The 19801-nt window shown below is 41.0% G+C and overlaps 1 protein-coding gene across 3 annotated transcripts in view; it reads left to right on the forward strand.

The window, feature by feature from the left end:
- The window catches only part of TMC5 (transmembrane channel like 5), a 662848-nt gene that overhangs the window by 534023 nt on the left and 109024 nt on the right, over positions 1-19801 (forward strand). For all 3 annotated transcript variants that reach the window (XM_069647144.1, XM_069647145.1, XM_069647146.1), the window contains exon 16: positions 19349-19444. In XM_069647144.1, coding sequence (XP_069503245.1) covers positions 19349-19444 — 96 coding nt within the window. The remainder of the gene's footprint in view (positions 1-19348; positions 19445-19801) is intronic.

Below are 19801 nucleotides of genomic sequence, written 5' to 3' on the forward strand. Positions count from 1 at the left end.
CTTTATAACCCACTTCATATTTCTAATGAGAACTTCTTTGCGCTTTGCTAGTCAACCCGTGAAGGTGCTGGTTGTCTGCTCTTCGTCTCTGTGAACTTCCGTGACCACTTTGAGCAAACTCATCAGTTTGCAACCTGTGAACTGCTCCCTGTTCTACGACAAGAAACTACTCTGATCCCTGCATCTAACTGTTTGCTCGTCAAGGTAAGGCCATGTACCATACTCATTTTTAGTCCAATTTCTTTTCGTTCAAGACAGTACATGCAAGGAACTAGTCACATGTTCTGAGTTTAGTCAAATTATTTTTGTATTTTTTTAAAGTTATTCAAATACTTATCCGCATGTGAATAACGTGTATAGTTCCAAGAACCAAAACATACCTTGCATTGAACCTTTTATGTATTTAATTTTTTAACACATTGGTATTCATAGAGAATTGTTGATCTTTACTTTTCAGAACTTTCCACAATGCTTGCCTGTTCCATTGGCGGTTGTCCTTCGAAGACCCATAATAAATCTGAAGGTACTATAATGCATGTTTTCCCTAAGACAATAGATCAGATAAGAGAATGGGTCCGATATTGCGGATATCCACCCTCTGAGCTTGAAAGTAGAGTCCTAGAAGTCTTTGCGGACAAGAGGGGTGATCGATACCGCATCTGCAGCAGGCACTTTACCTCTGACATGTACTCCACATCATTGCTAATAAAGAAGAACACACCGCGAGCGAGGCGAAAATTGCTCTCAACCGCTATTCCCACTCTATTCGTCCACATCCCTCCACTGGTGAGTCAAGTTTACGTATTTATCTCTCGGCCTTGCGGTAGTGTGTAGCATTAGCTAACAATAATTTCCCCATTTATGTATCCACTCAATATGAAGGCGGAAGATTCTCCATCCGTGTCGTTATTGCAGTCATCAGCCACTTCAAGCGCCTATCGGGTAATCTTACTTGGCTATTCTGCCACTGACTTGTTTTAGGCATGTAAATCAATAGTTTTAATTTATCGTGTAATTATTTTACCTAATGGTACACCCTTGTACTCGTCCTCTAGTCTTTGTTTTCAGTTATAATTATTGTTATCCAAAATAATTCAAGTACTGTCTTTCAGGGAGATGCTGAGGAGTCCAACGTATTGACGACTACCGTTGATGTCACTCAGATGCTCGAGGTACGTTTCAGGACAGTTCCATCGATGGAGATCATCAGATCTTGCATTCTTGTAGCGTGATTGTTACACACAATGTTTCTTTCGTTTTTAGCCATTGATATGTCCTTCTGTCGTCGCCCTCCTATGTGTCTTCTTTTTTCAATATTGTGTTCATTACTAATGAAAGTCCTATGTTTCAAGGAGTCGATGGAGCATTAGTCCAAGAAGAAGGGGGAGCGTGCAGTTACGGGTCGGCGCAACAGCTTGCAGAAGTGTGCACCGCAGTTACATCGTCCCTTGATGTTCTTATGCATTTCGAGGTATGGATACTGACAGTTCGATGAAGCGAAATCATATGACGTGATTACATCCGCTATACTTCCTTCTTTATTAACGCAAGTACTATGTTTCAGGGAGATGACGGAGCTTCTTCTACAAGAACATCACCCCTAGTAGTTGATGCAGATTTCTGGGTGGTGACACTTCCAACGATCGAGCAAATCGAATCATATTTAGATATCCATTATTTATTTTAGACAACTGATCATTTGTGCAGGTCTATTTAGATGAGCCGTTCACGCCTGCACAAACTTTCTGTTCTTTTTATCAAAATAGAAAACCATACTAATGCAATTACTGTGTTTCAGGGAGTCACTGAAGCATCATCTTCAATAATATCATCAATGGAAGTCTATGAGGAGCCCGAGGTATGGATCTTGACAGTTCCATCTAACTAGATCAACAATGCGTGAATAATTGTCGTTTGAATGTTCTACACAAAGCGTTCATTCGTGTTTTGCTATTGAGAAGTACGTGGGTATTGGTCCCCAAGTACATTTTGTGTTTTCGATATTATTATACATACTAATGAAAGTTCTATGTTTCAGGGAGTCCATGGAGCGTCAGTGCGTGATGGATGTGCTTATCAGGAAAACATAGTCGTTGCAGCGCAAGAGGAAGTGGAGACATGCACACACGAGTCGGAGCAACAGCGTCCTGATGTTGAAGTTCGAGGCAAGAAAGTTTCAAAGAAAAGAAAGCAAAAGAAGGTTAGTGTCCTGGTCACTATATTATGTTGTTTTTCACTGTTAATAGTTCAATACTGTAAGTTGTGTTTAAACTGAACAACCCTTTTCCAATCTGTCCTCTAGTTGCGAGTGGGTGTACGAACTAGATCTACACAGACAGTGAAGCGAACGAGAGATGTTGCTTGTCAAACCTTTTGACAGGGACTTGAGACTGGAGAAGCATCGTGCCAATGGGAAGAATATGAAGTGATTGACAACGGAGCTATACCACCACCAGCCATTGATAGTGAATGTCCTCCTGGTAGTTCGGATGCAGTCGGAGATCAATTCACAGAATCCACACCCGCAAAAACTAAGACGGCGAGAAAGTTGAAGAAATTGTTTTATTCACCCATCGCCGGAGAAGGAACAGATGTTGCAATGGAAGAGAATGAAGTAGACGACAATGAAACACCATCAATATCACTGAACATAGCGGAAGACGATATCAGAGATTCTACCTTTCATGTGAGTGACATGTCCTCAACGTTACAGGCCGAACCAGCTGGGATGCAGAGTGACAGTATAAGGAAAGAGGCCAAATTCATTGTATTCGATAGTTGTTTGATTGATATTATTATTCGGATTAAATGTGGGCATTTGGTAGGTGGGGAAGTATGTGGGGAGCCATTGATTAATGTGACTCGTGCAATTCGAGGCACTAACCTTAAAATACATGCCACCTGTACAAAATATCATCCTTTCACATGGTCTGCACAACCTATGCTGGGACAACTGCCAGCAGGCAATCTACTTTGTGCAGCGGCTGCACTTTTTAGTGGTTCAAGTTTTCAGTTTGTGGGAATCCGTTTCATTGCGAAAACTCAGTTCTACAAATACCAAACCGATTATCTATTTCCAGCCATTAGCGAAGCTTGGAGAATGGGAAAAATGTCTATTGATAGTACATTCGCGGGCAAACGGTTCAGGCTAGCCGGTGATGGACAGTGCGACAGCCCAGGATTTTCAGCCAAGTACTGCACCTACCACTTTCAGGACATGGAAAGTAAGAAAATTGTGAGTTCGGTGGTCGTGCAGGTGTCACAAAGTACATCCTCAGTGGCCATGGAGAAAGTTGGCTTTGTAGCATCATTGCAAGAACTACAATCGCGGGGAATGGTGATCGACCTGATAGCCACGGACAGACACGTTTCAATTGCCAAGACAATGAGAGAACAGTACAAAAATATAAATCACCAATTTGACGTTTGGCATCTTGCAAAATCAATCAATAAAAAATTGTCGGCTGCAGGTAAAAAAAAAGAATTGCAAGGTATTTCACAGTGGTCCAAGTCAATCAGCAACCATCTTTGGTGGAGCTCAAAAACATGTGGAGGGTCGTTGGAAATTCTACTGGAAAAATGGCGGTCAGTAATGCCACACTGTACGAACGTTCAACGATGGAACACGAACCAACATTTCCACAATTGTGAACATGGCCATTTGTCCACAGAGGAGGCACGGAAGAAGAAGTGGTTGATTCCTTCATCACCCACTCACAAAGCCATTGAAAAGATTGTATTTGATAAAACTATAACAAAAGCTTTGAGGGGACTCACGGAATTCTGCCACACAGGAGATTTGGAGGTGTTCCACAATATGTGCCTAAAGTACAGGCCAAAACGATTGCATTTTGGCATGGAGGGCATGATAAATCGGACTCTTTTAGCGGTCTTGGCACATAACCATAATGTTGGCCGTCAACAAAGTAGGACGACCGGAACTTTAGGGACGCTTCGCTACAATAAGGCCTTCACTAAAAGAAGTAAACAATGGGTGATCAAACCAGTGTTTGAGGATATGCAATATGAGTTTATTGAGAAACTTATTGTTGACGTCCTAGATAGGCACATAAATGGAGTTGTGAACGAACCTGTGCAGGGGACAACTGCATTGCCACCCAACATTGCATCTGTTCCATGTCCACCTAAAGAAGAACTCATTGAGAAATACACATCACGGTTTAAATGATTGTAATTTGATTGTCTGTTCTCTCAAGTCTCCTCATGTCGCAGGCCCATTGAATATGTGTATCTAGCCAACCTTGTTCATTTGCGCATTAAATTAAACCAAACAGTAATATAAATCATTTTTCAATAAATATAGAATCTCTCCGTATTTATGGTTCTGTGTGGCTGCAAAGCACGCAGACAAAATGCAAAGATGGAGTGTAAATTTCAAGTCCTGTGAGAATGCCTTACACTGAATGTAGCTAACTTGGAATGTGTGCTCGTTCGAAGTGAAGGTCAGCTGCTTTGATTTTTTCTCGGGTGCCAGAATGGCCCACGACTCAGAATAAGGTTCTATTGTATTTTGACCTTGACAGGCCTGGACCACGTAAGAAACGATAATGAATATAATTTCAGAAACGAAAGCCATTTCATGTTCGTTCATTAGAAGAAATAACGTCGGCATAGAAGGAGTGGTATTTCGGGGCTGCCCTACGCACAGACGCAATGGAAAATGCAAATATAATGTAAGTAACTCTTTAGATGAGTTTATACCGCAATTTAATTACTATACAGTTGCTTTAAAGACGGGTTAAGTTGTACTTGTTCGTTCTATGTGGCATGTTGTTTTGTACCGCGCACTATCTTGGGGAGAACCGTCTACTTGGCCCCCTTCCCGCCCCTACCTGCAAGGCTAAAAACCTCGGGGTCATCTTCGACTCCACACTCTCCTTCTCTCCTCATATATCTGACATCTCTAAGAAGTCACACTACCAGCTGCACCTCCTCAGAGGTATTCTTCCCTTCCTCTCCTTCCCCCAGAAGCTCACTGTCTCCCGAGCCCTGGTTCTCTCTAGGCTGGACTACTGTAACAGCCTCTATCTTAATCTGCCTGCCTCCACTCTCCGCCCTCTGCAACTTATCCAGAACAGAACTGCGAGACTTGTCCTTGGCCTCAAGCGGGCCCTTTTTATTTATTATTTATTATTTATTATTTTATTACGCTACTTACCTTGTACTGCACTTCCCCCCCACCTCCTCTCCTTGCACTTTCTCCTTTTCCCCTTACCTCTGCACTTGCGCGATCTGAATGACACCTGGCCTAGTAGGATCGTTTGTCTGTCTTCCCCTTGTTCCCCTCCCTCCCTGCCTCGTCGCGCCTTGAAACACTTGTGTATAGGCGCGTTACAAATACCATATCATATCATATCATATCATACTTTTACGGAAGCACCTCAAAACCTTTGCTTCTGCTTTCTCTCTCCCTCTCCCCTGCTACAACTGGTCCACTGTCTGCGATCTCGGTCCTGGGCCCTTCCACTCTCCACCTGCACTCCCTGTCAACCCCTGCACTGGGGGACTGTCTCAGTATCCTACAGCCCCCCTTGACGTTTAAAACCCAGTTGCACTGTCCTAGCTATGAAATAATTTCCAGACCTAATATATAAAATGAATAATTTTAATAAAGATCTGATGGTGAGACTAATTTCCTTTTTTTATGTTTTTCAAATAGATACATCGTCCATTATTGTCTGTGTCACGAGTACCAGACACCGGCGGATGGCTTCTATAATCACCAGTTGCTTCTCCGCGTGAACAACGTTAGCACCCTGACCATTTTGTGGGACGATCGCCAAGTACAAGTATGCCCTTACGCGGTACTAACGGCTAGATGCAACATACAGACCGTTGTGGTGCCCTAGTGCCTCGTTGTTGGAATAGCCATGCGATTATCAGTGCGACCGAAGAGCTTATTTTATCGTAAACCAACACCATGTCTACTGCACACGAACATCGCTTGCCTCAAGACGAAATATTTTGGATCGAGAGCAAATAAAAATTCATTTATCTAAGACCCTGTGTACAGCAAAGGAACATCGTGTGCCTCGAAACGAACTTTTCGGAACGTGAACAAATAAAAATGCAAATCGCTGAATATTCTCAAAACATTTGATGTCAAATAAATGTACTTTGCCAAATGTACAATCTTGCCGTTTGCTTTTAAACCACTGTTTCATATTCCGAATTGTGGCGCTGTATTGTGAGATGATCTAAGACCCTGTGTACAGCAAAGGAACATCGTGTGCCTCGAAACGAACTTTTTGGAACATGTGCAAATAAAAATGCTAATCGCTGAATATTCTCAAAACATTTGATGTCAAATAAATGTACTTTACCAAATTTACAATCTTGCGGTTTAATTTAAAAGTACAGTTTCATATTCCCAATTGTGGCGCGCTGTGTTGTTTGAGCTCATCTGTGTTGATTTCCTGGTTCTGTGTGGAGTCGCGTAGAAGACGCCTGGGCGCGTTTGCCTACGCAGCTCAGTCACGTCACGGATAGAGGCGGGGAATATGAATGTTTTGATCAAGTCTGTTTCAGGGGCGGGGGATTTGATTTAGTGCCGCAAAAGCAGGTGAGCCAGGGCGATGCGGCAAGTGATAGGATTATCATAAAATGGCGGCTGATTTCGAGTGCGTTAATGGACGAAAAGTCGGGTAAGGTCCATAGGAAAGTTTTCCACGATCTACCGAGTTATGCTTAAAAACACATGGCCGAACCGTAGGGACAATAAAAAAAAAGTCCCGGAACTCTCCTTTAATCAGAGCATGGAATAGAAGACTGTGATATTTGACCTAAGCTTGTTTTCTTATAACCTGTATTATACAGCAAATATCAAATAATGATGTCTTATGTATGCCCTATTATTTACTTGTGTTTTATCTGCATTTCAGCATTTTATTGTACAATTTTATGGATTTTGTTTTTCAAAATAAGCTATGATGATGATTATGATGACTAAGAACACCAAAATCTAAAGGAGCTTTTTTTAAAAAAAAAAAGAGCCATAAGAGGGGCATTTGAACAATGGGGGACCACCCCTTGGTCCAAGCAGAGATTAAGAAAATGTGTAATAGGATTAGCCACTGACAGTGAAAGATGTCTAGCAACAGTTGCAGTTAAAATGTCCAATTTAGGTTCGGTAGGCTTCAGACTCTAAGAGTATATGGAAAACAAAAGTTCTCCCTACCTGAGATAACTCAATGTTTTCGGTGAGGGTCCAAGGAAAACTCATTTGTAGACTTTCTTGAATGGTTTTTATTTTAGATATACAACAATCATTACAATCTCATATGGTCTCTGCTTCCCAGGTGTAGCGCTCTGCTCCTTAAAGGAACCCTTCTTCTAAGTGACTGTGCCCTGAGATTGGGACTACGTGTGTTTGACCATGGGATCCTCCCACACCAACTGCAGACCCATCATATGCTAGCTTGGGGAGGCATCTGGACTATTGGTCACCCCTCTAGAGGTCCCAATATGAAACAGAGGACTTTGACACATAATGTTGTCCTTAACTCACGTCAAATTGAGAACTATAGTTTTAAGACGATTTAGATTGTATTTAATGTACTGAAGAGTTCCAACAACCGTTAGGAGGAAGGTTGGTTGGAAGCAGTTCTCTATAGGTGTTTCCCAGTCCTTTGGATCAGATCAGGTCTTTATACCAAGCCTGTACCGTCAGAGAAGAGGTGCGCAGAACACTGTGACCTGTCTTTCGGTCAATAGAAGAGTAATACCTACAAGCCTACACACAGGACGTGTAACATTTGCCACAAAGCCCAACACGCAAGGCAGCGTGTGACGTAGCAATTCCACTTCATCACTTTCGGCAATGTAGTCAGAAATCTTAGACCAGAATGTAGCTATTGCAGGACATTTCCATGATAGATGGGGAAATTCAACTTCATTGTGTTTACGCTCCCAGCAGTCACAAGTCACCTTTGCTTCAAACCTTTTAATAATTAAAGAGGTATGGAACATCTGATGAATTAATTTACAATAACCTGTGTTCCTAGTTAATTCACGGTTTTTTAAATTGTATGCAGATTTCATCCCACACCTCTTCTTTAATATTCATCTATAAAGCTGTCTCCCATCTGTGCTTTTCTAGCAAATCTTTGCCCTTCCTCAATTTCAGCACTAGCCTGTATAAGCTGAAATGACCTTACATGTAGACTATGTCCTTATCACATAATGCAGGAGTGCACTTTCCAGTGGGATTTTCAGGGTTGTTGGTACCCATGTAGTCTATAATAAAGCAGCAAATTAATGGTTGAGCTTCCTTCAAGGTCACGAAATCGCTCAATAGAGAACAATTTACTATTTAAAAATAAGTAATCAAATTTCACCCGACCCAGCTCATTAATTGTTTCACATTTCTGGTATCTGATGAAATCAGAAGACTTGGGATATTGTCCAGGAAGAAAGTTTCCAATTCCGTTGTAGGTCCATCATATTTAACAGGGAGTCTTTTGCAAGCCCACTCCATAGGTGCAACAGTATTCAGGTCCCTCTTCTTAGGTCAAGATGGACACAACAGCACAGTTTTGACATTGGTGGGCTATTGAAATTCTTTCTGAAGACGGCATATTGTGACGGATTATACTAGGAGAAAACATGATGTGTTTGAGTCACTAAATAATGCTTCACGAAATTAGATAATCGCAGCCCCCAGTGTCCTATGCAAGCATAAGTGTATCCCATTTCAACCTAGGGTAATTGAGACCCCACACTATTGTATCAATGCTGTTTTCAGTTGAGTAAAGGAAGAGTTTGTCAGTGTTATAGGTATATTAACAAATAGATATAAACATTTTGGTAATGATGCTTTCAATGAGATCGGTAGTCAAATCGAGCAATCGTTTTTCTTCACTTCTTCCTTGAGCACTGTCAAGTGATTTACCTCAAACAATAGCCTGGTATTTCTAGAAATGTTCATAACTATATATCAAACCTGAACTGCACACCACCTGAACCCCACCTCGAGTCCAATTCTCGTTAGAACAACCAATTTGAACGCCTGAAATCTCACCAAATGTACATCCTTAGTTATCTATGGGAAGTCTATAAACCTCTGCTTGCCTTGGAGAGCACATCTGTATATAGAGATGTCACCACTGTTTTATTGTACAACAGAAGACCTAGATATACATGATCTCCTTGAAGAATATACTGCAAGTGTTCAATAATCAGGATAAACAGAATGGGGACACGTCAGTTGGATCTTTGCATAATTGATATGCCAGCGAAACCATCACCAACCCCCATTCTTCTCAACAAAGAAAACATAAAAGACCATTTCACTGAATTAAATGCCTTTTCGGCATCAAGTAACATGGTATCAGTTGAGACATTTGGACCGAACTGTGCAAGTGTGGTGAGTAGACAACTAGGGGTAATGTTTGTTATAAAGTGGAGCGAAAAGCATGCTTAAAAGGCACGCATATATCTTTAACGCATGTTTTTTTACTCTACTCCCTATTTCACTCATTTGAATGGTGGAGATGGGGTGTGCAACAGATTTGCCTCCCACCATAGAAATATGGATGCATTTACACCAGCATGATTCTTTCATGCTGCTATAAAAGCACTATATTCCTTTATAATCTGGCAGCTTTTAACACCAGCCTACGAAGGCAGGATACAACAGACATTAATTGAAAAGGCTCTTGCCATTCATAAATGGCCGGCAGCATTTACACAATTTGCACTAAGTGCAAAAAAGACGCAAAGGCAGTTCTGTTTGCTTTTTGCTCAAATGACACACATTCCATGGAGGGACCTTGTTTGCAGTTAAGTGCAAGCTTAACAGGTTTCCTCCATGCAATTGACCCTTTAAGGAAAATAACCCGCCTAATTCTGCCTGGTAGAAAACCTGATGGGTCCTGTAGGACCATAGATAGAAGAAGAGCGACCCATCTATGAGCAAGATCCTTGCGCGAATCTTATTGTCCACATTTACTGGTCCTACATTAAAAGACTCCATCCCCCCTAAATATACTGCAACATGTAACTTATAAGGCTCAATAAAGTGATTTCCATACGTAGTAGGCTATCATTAACTAATGAGAATTTCAAATATGAAATATATTTATGGTTTATTCATGATAGTATTTTATTGTGTGCTACAGAAAATCATATACAAGCATCAACACTTATTATAAAATCATATATACTACCCATTTCCAAAATGTTAATTATGTGTAGGACTATATTTACATCACAAAAGAAGGTATACTGAAATGTGTCTAAGATCCTACGGGTTCCTATGGCAAAGGATATATCAATTATCTCAAAATTCTCTTATAAACCTTAAAACCTCTTTTTATTAAACACATAGATACTGATACTCATAAAATGATCACATTACATAAAACTCCATGAAAAAACATATAAAAACAGATTTTATACAAAAACAAGACAAAAGAATATACACACGCTGTGGGTTAAGTCGTTTCGGTACTTGATCAACCCCATGTGAACCTACACATTGGAGTTGTGATTATTTTCTATCACCTTGATAATATGATTATTGCCTAGACCCAACTTGCACAAGTTTCTGTCCCTAAACACACATATAGATGTAGGACATTCATCAGGGGTATTTTGTTGCTTGTGTTCTATGCTGGTGATAGATTCTATTTTCCTATCACTTTTTTCTATGCCAGGTATGTTCGATGAATTGCGGACCCTGTGGGTTAAAGACAACCTATTAGGGTTTTCTTTGTATTCATTAGCACATATTTACTATCATTCAAGTCATATAAATAGACTCAGATATTGGCACCCCCGATCCACCTAGGGGGATAAGTATGCTTATTTTTTACATACCTTCCAAAACTGTGGTGACAAAGTTCCACAGGCGGCAGGATTACCACTAAATGGTAATTGAAGGAGGACAAGATTTCCCTTTTCTTTGGGAATATCACTCCCAATGTCTTCTATTCTGTAAAAATTGGGTAGATGTAAAGGATACTGTTTTAGAATGTGAGACTATATATTGGATCTGGGTAATTCTTTTATCCCCAACACGGTCTTCTTACCTGCGTTGGAAAGAGGTAAAAAATTCATTTTCCTTCAATGTTCCCACTGTGCCTTAAAGGCGGGAAAATAATTGGTTCGGGAATAGACCAGAAGGTTGCTGGAAGAGGGAGACAAGAAAAACCAAAAAAACTACGATAAATGTGTAGTTCAAAAGACCCCTCTATATCACAAATTCTGCTCATGAAAGATGTTGTCAAGCGTACTAGAAATTCCTCCACTTACTGTTAGGCAGTTTATTTAGTGTGTATTCTGTAGCTGATCTTCTACGGTTTTTGCAGAGCTTTTATTGACAAAGCACAATTCTGTCCCGGAGTGGATCTAAAAACGAAAAAATTTATTCCATTTTAATATTGGGGCTATATCGCTCACTGGTCTCACTCAGGCACAGAGTCTTATTTCTGTAGCTTACCTTAAGTTAGGCCACCTCTACGAATCATAGATTCCTTGCTCGCCACCAGCGACTGTGGGGAGACCACTCTCTTTTATATATGGCTATATGAGCGTACGTGATGATGTCATTGCGTTGTAGGCGCGACGACATCATCACGTCGCGACGCGTGCCTTCATGGCCTTACTGCTCGCGTGGGAGCCGTAAGGAAAACCGTAGCCACAAAAGGCCATGTAAATAAGACAAACCCCGAAGGTGTTTTATCAAATACGGGTCATAGATGGCAGGTATGAAGTGGATGTAACCAATCACCATTGTCACTATATTCCTATTTGGTGGACAAATACAGAACTGAAGTAATGTGGTATCTTGAAAGATGTCATTAATCACCATTGCCACTATGTTCCTATTTGGTGGACAACTACAGGTACATAGGTGCCACATGTCTCGCTATTAGGGAAGCCGCTTTGTCATGTAACAATAAGGATGCCCTATTTATCCCCAATGGACGCACAAGTATTACTCACAGATAATGTCATCCCTTTCTCTTGTATTGTCTATATTGTCATAAACAAATTTATTTCTCTTACTTATTGTATGCGGTGTCAGTAACGGGTAGATTGAGCATCACAAAGACTGCATCTCATCTAGGCATTGTGCCATTCAATATTTTCGTTAAGTCCACGGATATGGCTCTGGGTCAAAAAAATAAGTTTCTGTTCAAGGCTTAGCAATTTTTTGTTTACTTTTTCTTGTGTTTTGCCTCTTATATGCTTTAAGATGGTCCAATTGAAATCACTATGTTTGTGGTTATTTTCCACAAAGTGTTTAACTAATGGAGCTTGGTCCACCTTGTTTTTGATGCAGCTTTTGTGCTCGATCATTCTCGTTTTACATTTTCTCATTGTTTGACCAATGTAGATCAATCGACATGGGCATCTGATAACATATATCACATTTTCTGTATTACAATTGGTATGTTCAGTAATCTTCCATTCCCTTTCAAGACCTAAATCTACAGTTGTTGTTTTTCTGGTCTGTGCACACATAGTACAATTACCACACGGATGGTGTCCTGTTACTGGCGGTAGATCCCACAATCTTGTTTGTTGGGATTCCCTTGCTTTAGTGCTGCCTATATCATTTCTCATCACTAGGTTGCGTATTGTAGTGCTTTTTTTGAACGCTATGAGGGGTTTTACACTTTCTTTAGGCATCACTTTCTTCCAGTTCTTATTGATAATGCCCTTGATCTTGTATGATAAGTTACTGAAGGTGTTTACGAATACTAGTGGAGTTTCCTTGTTGTCTCGATTTTTGTGAAGTTGTTGATCTAAAAGGGCCTCTCTGTTGTTATTAAATGCCCTTTTAGCAGCATCCTTCACTAGACGTTTGGGATAACCACGTTTGGTTAATTTCTCAATTAATTTGTTAGCCCCGTCTTCATAGGATTCATTGGTGCTGCTGTTTTTTTTAATACGCAAAAATTGCCCAAACGGTAAGTTAGCCTTGACGTGTTGGGCATGGTGACTGTTGAAATGGAGGAGAGCATTTTTGTCTGTGTCTTTGGTGTAGGGTTTGATAAGCAGAAAGCCTTGATGATGATATATAGATATATCTAAAAAATTAACTAGAGTATTACTCATATTCATAGTGAATTTAAGATATCTATTTTGTTCATTCAACCAGATAAGAAATTGATTGGCTGCATCCTTACTGCCTTTCCAAATGATGAAAATGTCGTCTATGTATCTTAACCAACATGTTATGTGTAGGACTTCAGTTGTTTTAAGATTTTAAATATCATCAAATTGAAATACATGTATTACACAGAATGGTCTAAATATGTGCTTGCAGTAGGTAACTCCTACATTCTATTGACACGTGACAATTCACATGTTTGCAATGAGCTACATGTTTCTGTACTAATATAATGAAGCTTTTGGACATTCTTTAGGGAAAGGCTTCTTAGTTTTCAATGATATTCTTTAGGGGAGTAAAACACCAAAAAGTTGTTGTATCCTTTTATCTGTTAATCACACAACTACTGCTTATTAATATCAATTTTAATGAAACATGATAACATTTTCCTGGAGACAAAATGTTATGTATAATGCTTTTCAGAGAAAAGTATTATTTTGTTAGAGGTTTTCCATTGTGTCCTCCAATGGCTTACTCAAGATGTAACATTTAAATATTTTTTTTAAAACTTCTTAGAGATTACAAATTAAAGAACAACTATGTTGTGAAGGTATTCTGCCCAATTATACCATCTGAAAACATGTAAACTTACTTTTGAATCTTCAGGTTATTTTCTTGAATTTGACTTCCTTTCACTCATCTGAACATAGCATATTTCTGTAAGCCGTTCATACATCCGTATGAACGGCTTACAGAAATATGCTATGTTCAGATGAGTGAAAGGAAGTGAGTGTGTTCATCCTGATAGGTGAGTGTGTTCATCCTGATAGGTCCCAATTATAAATACTATAACTATTGGTCTGCAATTTTTGCGTTTTAAGTGTATACAAATAAATATTCTTTAATATTCTCACTTTTCTAAATTACTTCTCTTCATGATAACTTTATGCATGTTCTAGCGGTCGCCGTTAGCCATGTAATTTACTTTCTTTTATTGTGCCTGAGGATGCTGTGCCGTCATTCCACAATGATTTCATCACATAACATATTTTGCACTGCTCCATTGTATGGCGGGCACTATTTTGTTTTCGTTCAATATCAGTGTAAATACTTAATGTACTTAATGCAGGCATTGCTCTACAACAGGGGTCTGTAACCTGCGGCTCTCAAGGGTTCGAGGGTAATAGTGCAACAGACTATATCAAAACAGACAGAAGAGCGATGGCTAGAAGGTTTAAAATGAATCATTACCACTGGCATTGTTCTAGGCAATACATCACCCAGACCATCCATTTTTCTGCCTACCATACCATTACAGAAGGGAGAAGACCATCTGCACATCAGGCTTGGTCCACCCCCAAAAGGGACAGTGTAGACCAAACCGCTGGGTCACAATCACTTCTGTACATGACCACAATTAACCTCAGTGAGATGTAGCTTGGTTCTCTAAGCATAGCAGGTTTGGGACCCATGCTTAGATGCACCCATGCCCCATCTCCTGGAATGAATTTGGCAAAATCCTGCTCTCAGGATGGTTATGCATTCTGGAGTGCTATTTGCTCAGAGGAAGTCTGCCTCCAAATGTCTTGCATGCAATGTAAGCAAGGGCTAAGGCTGTATCAGTGGCCTTTCAAAAACATGTTCCTTTAGAGGACATTTGAAGAGGCTTATTATTTTTGTATTTATAAATTCAGACAGGTAATTCTTCCTCCCAAGATTAGGATACTTTCTAATCTGCCATAAAAACAAAGGAAATAGGGCAGGATGTGGGAGTAAGTATAAATCACTCTCTGTTTCCTCCAAATGGCCATGTTGCCACCCCTCTAATAGGTGTCAATATTTTAAGGGTCCTTGTAGAAAAGAACCATCAATTGGGGCCAGAAGCATGTGCGAGAGCCGTGTCACTAAGGGCTGTGTTTCGCATTTGCCTGTCACAACTATGTTCAATCATAATCCTTCTCTGCATGCTGTGGTCTACACCCCTTCACAGAGGAGATGATGCATCCTAAGCATGGAGGAATTGTGGACTATCGACTAGTACAATAATCATTACAGTGTGCACTTTCACAACCATCAGCATATATAATGCACCTCTTTGGTTCCCCTGCCTCTTGAGTTTTGTCAAAATACGACTGTTCCACTGAGGCTTGCCCGGCTTCTTAGCTTTATCAGGATTTAACAACAATTTGACCGAGGTTTCCCCAGTCTTTCAGGAAATCTCGTGTCAATCCCTAGACATGTTCTGCATCAGAAGTGAACCAGTGGAACGTTTCAGCCTTCTGCACTGCTTCAGGAGGTGGATGGTGTTCCTAGGCTTCACCGCCAACTGATCACGCAGCTCCTGAGCAGTGCTCGTCCAGTGGGTTATTGATCATTCTTTCTTGCAGCTCTAATGCCCTTCTTATATATTTTGCTTCCAACTGAGTTTCCCCAATCCCAGTTTTCAGGGAGTTTCCTTTTATGCCTATCAATTGTTGGGATTTTTTGTTGCAGCGATTCTGCCATGGTGTTCTGCTTTGCTGCTCTGCTGCATGATGACTCCGAAAATGACATCAAGGTACTGGTGAACTCTGCAGCACTGACATGTGATGGCTGTATGGTTTTGAATTAATCTAAACCCCTCGCATCACTCTAAGCAACCCAGAATACCATTGTTTTTCAGCATGCCAGGAAATCAGACAACAACAGGGGCAGTCCAGACTGAACTTCTGGGTCACATCACATCACTTCTGAACAAGACCGGAAGCAACCCTGAACTAGTTTCATACCCATTGAGCATCTTCAGTGATGTGTAGTTGCAGTCATTAGGCACAACCAGCTCGGACCCACATTTTGGCATACCTGTGCCATTTGAGGTGACATCTACAAAGCTGAAGTTTGATTGCTGTACATTTTTGATTTAATCATAACCTCTGACAATGCTTTAGGCAACCTTACAGACCATTGTTTTTCGGCTTTCCATGCCATTACAGAAGGGGCAAGATGGTATGCAAATTAGGCTTGATCCCACCCCAAAAGGATACAAAACTATGATCTGGAGGTTTGCCCAGAGGAATACTAGTGGTTATGATTAATGTAGAACCTTCCATCTATCAACCTTCGGTTTTTCTTCTAAAAGTCCTGGCAGCCATTTTGAATCTTTTGTCATGGTTTGCCTCTGTCCCTATCTCACCTGCTCTCCATACTTCTGTTTTCTTGTAGGTTGATGTGTTCCATTACTAGGGATGAGGCTGCCGGGTATTCCAGCATTGCCCGCATGGGAACATTGCATCAGCTCCGGAGGCAGAGTTTGCAGCCTACCAATGCATCGGGAAATATTTTCACCTAGTGTCCCCATGCATTTGTAGTCTAAGAATGAATTCTTCATTGGGTTTTCAATCTCCCACAACTTCGCCATTATGTGCAATTGTTCACATAAGGTAATCAAGTTAAAATAAAAGCCTTCACAATGTCACATGTGTGTGGAAGTGAACATGTGCTGTAAAAGTGCTAACTAAACATAACATAGATAAGGCTTCCTGGACTAGATGTACTATTGCTACGATCATCCTGTTTGTTCTGTAATACCACACTTAGAATTCCTTTAGTGTTACTAGATAGTTTTCAAATGTACCTAGTTTATTCAAATGCATCCATCGATAGTTAAAGTGCCAAACCCCAGGAACTGCAAACCTGGACATAACCAAATAAACTACGTGGTACACCCCCCAAATCCGGGTCTGGAATCCCGCCAGATCAGTCTTCTAGCCTTTTCTGGAGACTGAGCTGCTTTCAGTTTCTAGTTCTAGAGAGCGGCTCTTTCTTCTTTCCACTTACATATTCAAATAGAACTTAGGCTACTGATGCACAGTTCCTCATCGATAGATAATTGCAGAATCGTTTCTGTAGGTATTAGGAGAGAGGTCTGTAGTAAAGGCTTTCATAAACTAGGGAAAGGTGTGTAAATTAGATTCTGATATCAATTTTTAGCCGGCCTTGCTAAATGGGTGAGGTCTATGTTTATTCTCAAAATTCAGTCGCCAGTTTACCAATAGGATTTTGAAAGGTTTATTAAAGGTTTATGAGCTTTAGTCAGGGCTGGGTGCATGCCTCTATATGGTGCTGCAACAATATTGTTTTGCAACAGTTATTGCCCTGGGTATATTAATTAGGTATGTTTCATCCATCCAGGTCAGGTAGGAGATGCCCGGATAGGTATATTTTCTTGACTTCTAATACCTTGCATTCCATAGAAAACGGTGCAGGAGCAAATGGGTATCAGGTAAACATTAAGTAAAAGGCAAAGGCATAGGAGTGTTCCCCATGAAGAGAACGATCCCCAAAAAGAAGAAAGAGCAGTAAGCAGGGAGGGTTAGACGCAGAGAGAACATCGGGTCAAGCACTAAGCCATGAAAAGATTCCTGCCGTATATTTTCCCCCATCCATTTTTTGGGGAACTTTTTTTTCCACCATGAGCTTGATATTGCCCCATTCAGATGAAGCCCCTTTTGAATCATTCAGCTTTTGATAGTCATACACATGGAATTGAGTGTGCATGTATCTGCAGCATAGCAGGGAATCCTTGCAGTGAAATGTGTCAGCAGGCCAGGGAACAGGTTCTGGCCTTACAGAGCCCCACCCTTTACTTTTGCAGGTTAAGAGGTGAGGTATAGTGAAGAGGTTCCCAAGGCTCGTCCGCGTTGTTCTGTTTTCCAGTAACGTAGGCTGCAGACAGGTATAGTTTAATTTGGAGTAAAAGGTCCCAATAATCCACCTTTCCAAATATCCCCTCCCTAATATTCAATAGATTCTTATGTTATGTCATGTTATGTTAAAGGTTCTTATAACGCGCACTGTCACCACCTGCATGGTCCCTTGGTGCTCTGGCAGATCTGTAAGGCAAGAGGGTAAAGGGATGTAAGTTAGTAGGACTGAACTGGAGTAAGAGCAAGGGAGCTGCGATGTGCTGTTGGCAGCTTCAGTTTGGTTTCAACCGGTCGTTCAGCATAGGTGTGTTTGCGATTGGTAGCCATCATGTGCTGTTGTGCGAGGCCATGTCTGGTTTGTTTTGTTGTTGCGGTGTGGTCAAGTGCATGTGGTTTCTTATACTGTAGTTATGTGGTGTGTTAAGTTCAGCATTTGAGAGGTGTATGCAGAAGGGCAAGTTTTTTAGTGGGGTTGGTTAGTGACAGTACCCTATCCTACCCCCTCTGTTTTTATTGACTGTGGCCTGTGTCACTTCTCTTGTCATATATTCTGGTGTGCTACACTTACCACTCCTATGTTGTGTGCAGATCAGTGGGGCCTTACTGTGTGTTCAGTGGCGGTACCTGTTCACCCACAGCATTCAGACCAACTACTGCCCATATCCCTTCCCTCCTAACTCAACCTGGTGTCCAGCAACCACCATGCCCGCAGGTTCCTCCAGGGGGATGTGCTCCCTGTGCCATGCGGTCCATAAGTACTGAGATCGGGATGCCTCTCTCTCCACATGTATTCCTCCAAGGCTCTCTGTCAGTGGTCCAACCAGGTCGGACCCATCTCCCTCCCCCGCCTCCCGTTTAATCCTCTATAGGGAAGGGTACACCTAAGTCTCCCTCTCATTCAGATGCCTCTCCTCCTCCCTTCACTCCACTTTGGTCTGTCCTGCACCCCAGTCTTTCTTATGGGATGAACGGCTAAGTTTGGGGCTCAACAGCCAATGCAGTTACACTCAGATCTGAGACACAGCAGCAAATGATAAAACGCCTAAACTTGAGGTACGTCAATATATGGAGAAATGCCCAAATTGGGAATTAATCAGAAGTAGAACATCCCAATATTGCACTTGTCTCAATGGTTCCTCCCTAACATCCAATAGATTCTTTGCTTAATCGGGAGTAGAACATCCCAATACTCTCCTCTTCCCAATATCTCCTCCCTAGCATCCAACAGATTCTTAGTTTATCAGGGATAGAACATCCCAATAACACACCTTTCCCAATATTCCCTCCATAACATCCAATAGATTGTTATCTTAATCAGGAGTAGGACATGCCAATAATCTCCTCTTCCAAATCCTGCATTCCTTTCAGGAACCTTATCCAGCTAAGATCAATGCGGTCACTCTCCTGGCAACCTATCCATGTGTGCTTACAATTGTTGGAACAGTCTAGCAGATTTGAATCAAGAACGTTGTTTTTCAAAAATGGAAATGTCTAAAACATGTTATATTTTGCTATACAATGGTGCATGATTTGTACCCAATTGTGAACTATATATAATTAGTGTTTCTTATTTTCTTTTTAGAATTATTGGTACCAAATGTTGCAAAAAACTAGGGAAGCCAGAATTTGACATTGCAAGAAACGTTTTAGATCTGATATATGCACAAACACTGGCATGGTAAGTGATATTTTATATTTAGCCGGTTTGCTTTGTTTCATTTTGATCACCTTGCGGCAAGAAGTAGTGCTAATGGTGTATGTCATGGTTATTTGCGAACTGCAACTGCAAGTACATGCTGTAACAGTGGCCTCTTTCCAGCCGATCTCACTGATAAAACCTCTGAAGGAGAGCAAAGCCTTGGAGTTTATTGAGGAAAGTGTTTGCTCTCCGATGCTCTTTCTGAGGCTCTGCTAAACTGGTGGTGATACTCAATGTCTCCTATGCTGTAGGCTGTAGTATTCCTTTCGGGGCCCTTTTGTATGCTCAACCTCCAGATCTTGCGCTTTCTGTGGCCATACATTTGGACCTCGGCTA

Source organism: Ambystoma mexicanum, chromosome 2q (assembly GCF_040938575.1).
Source record: "Ambystoma mexicanum isolate Mex_15411 chromosome 2q, UKY_AmexF1_1, whole genome shotgun sequence".
Taxonomy (NCBI): Eukaryota; Metazoa; Chordata; class Amphibia; order Caudata; family Ambystomatidae; genus Ambystoma; species Ambystoma mexicanum.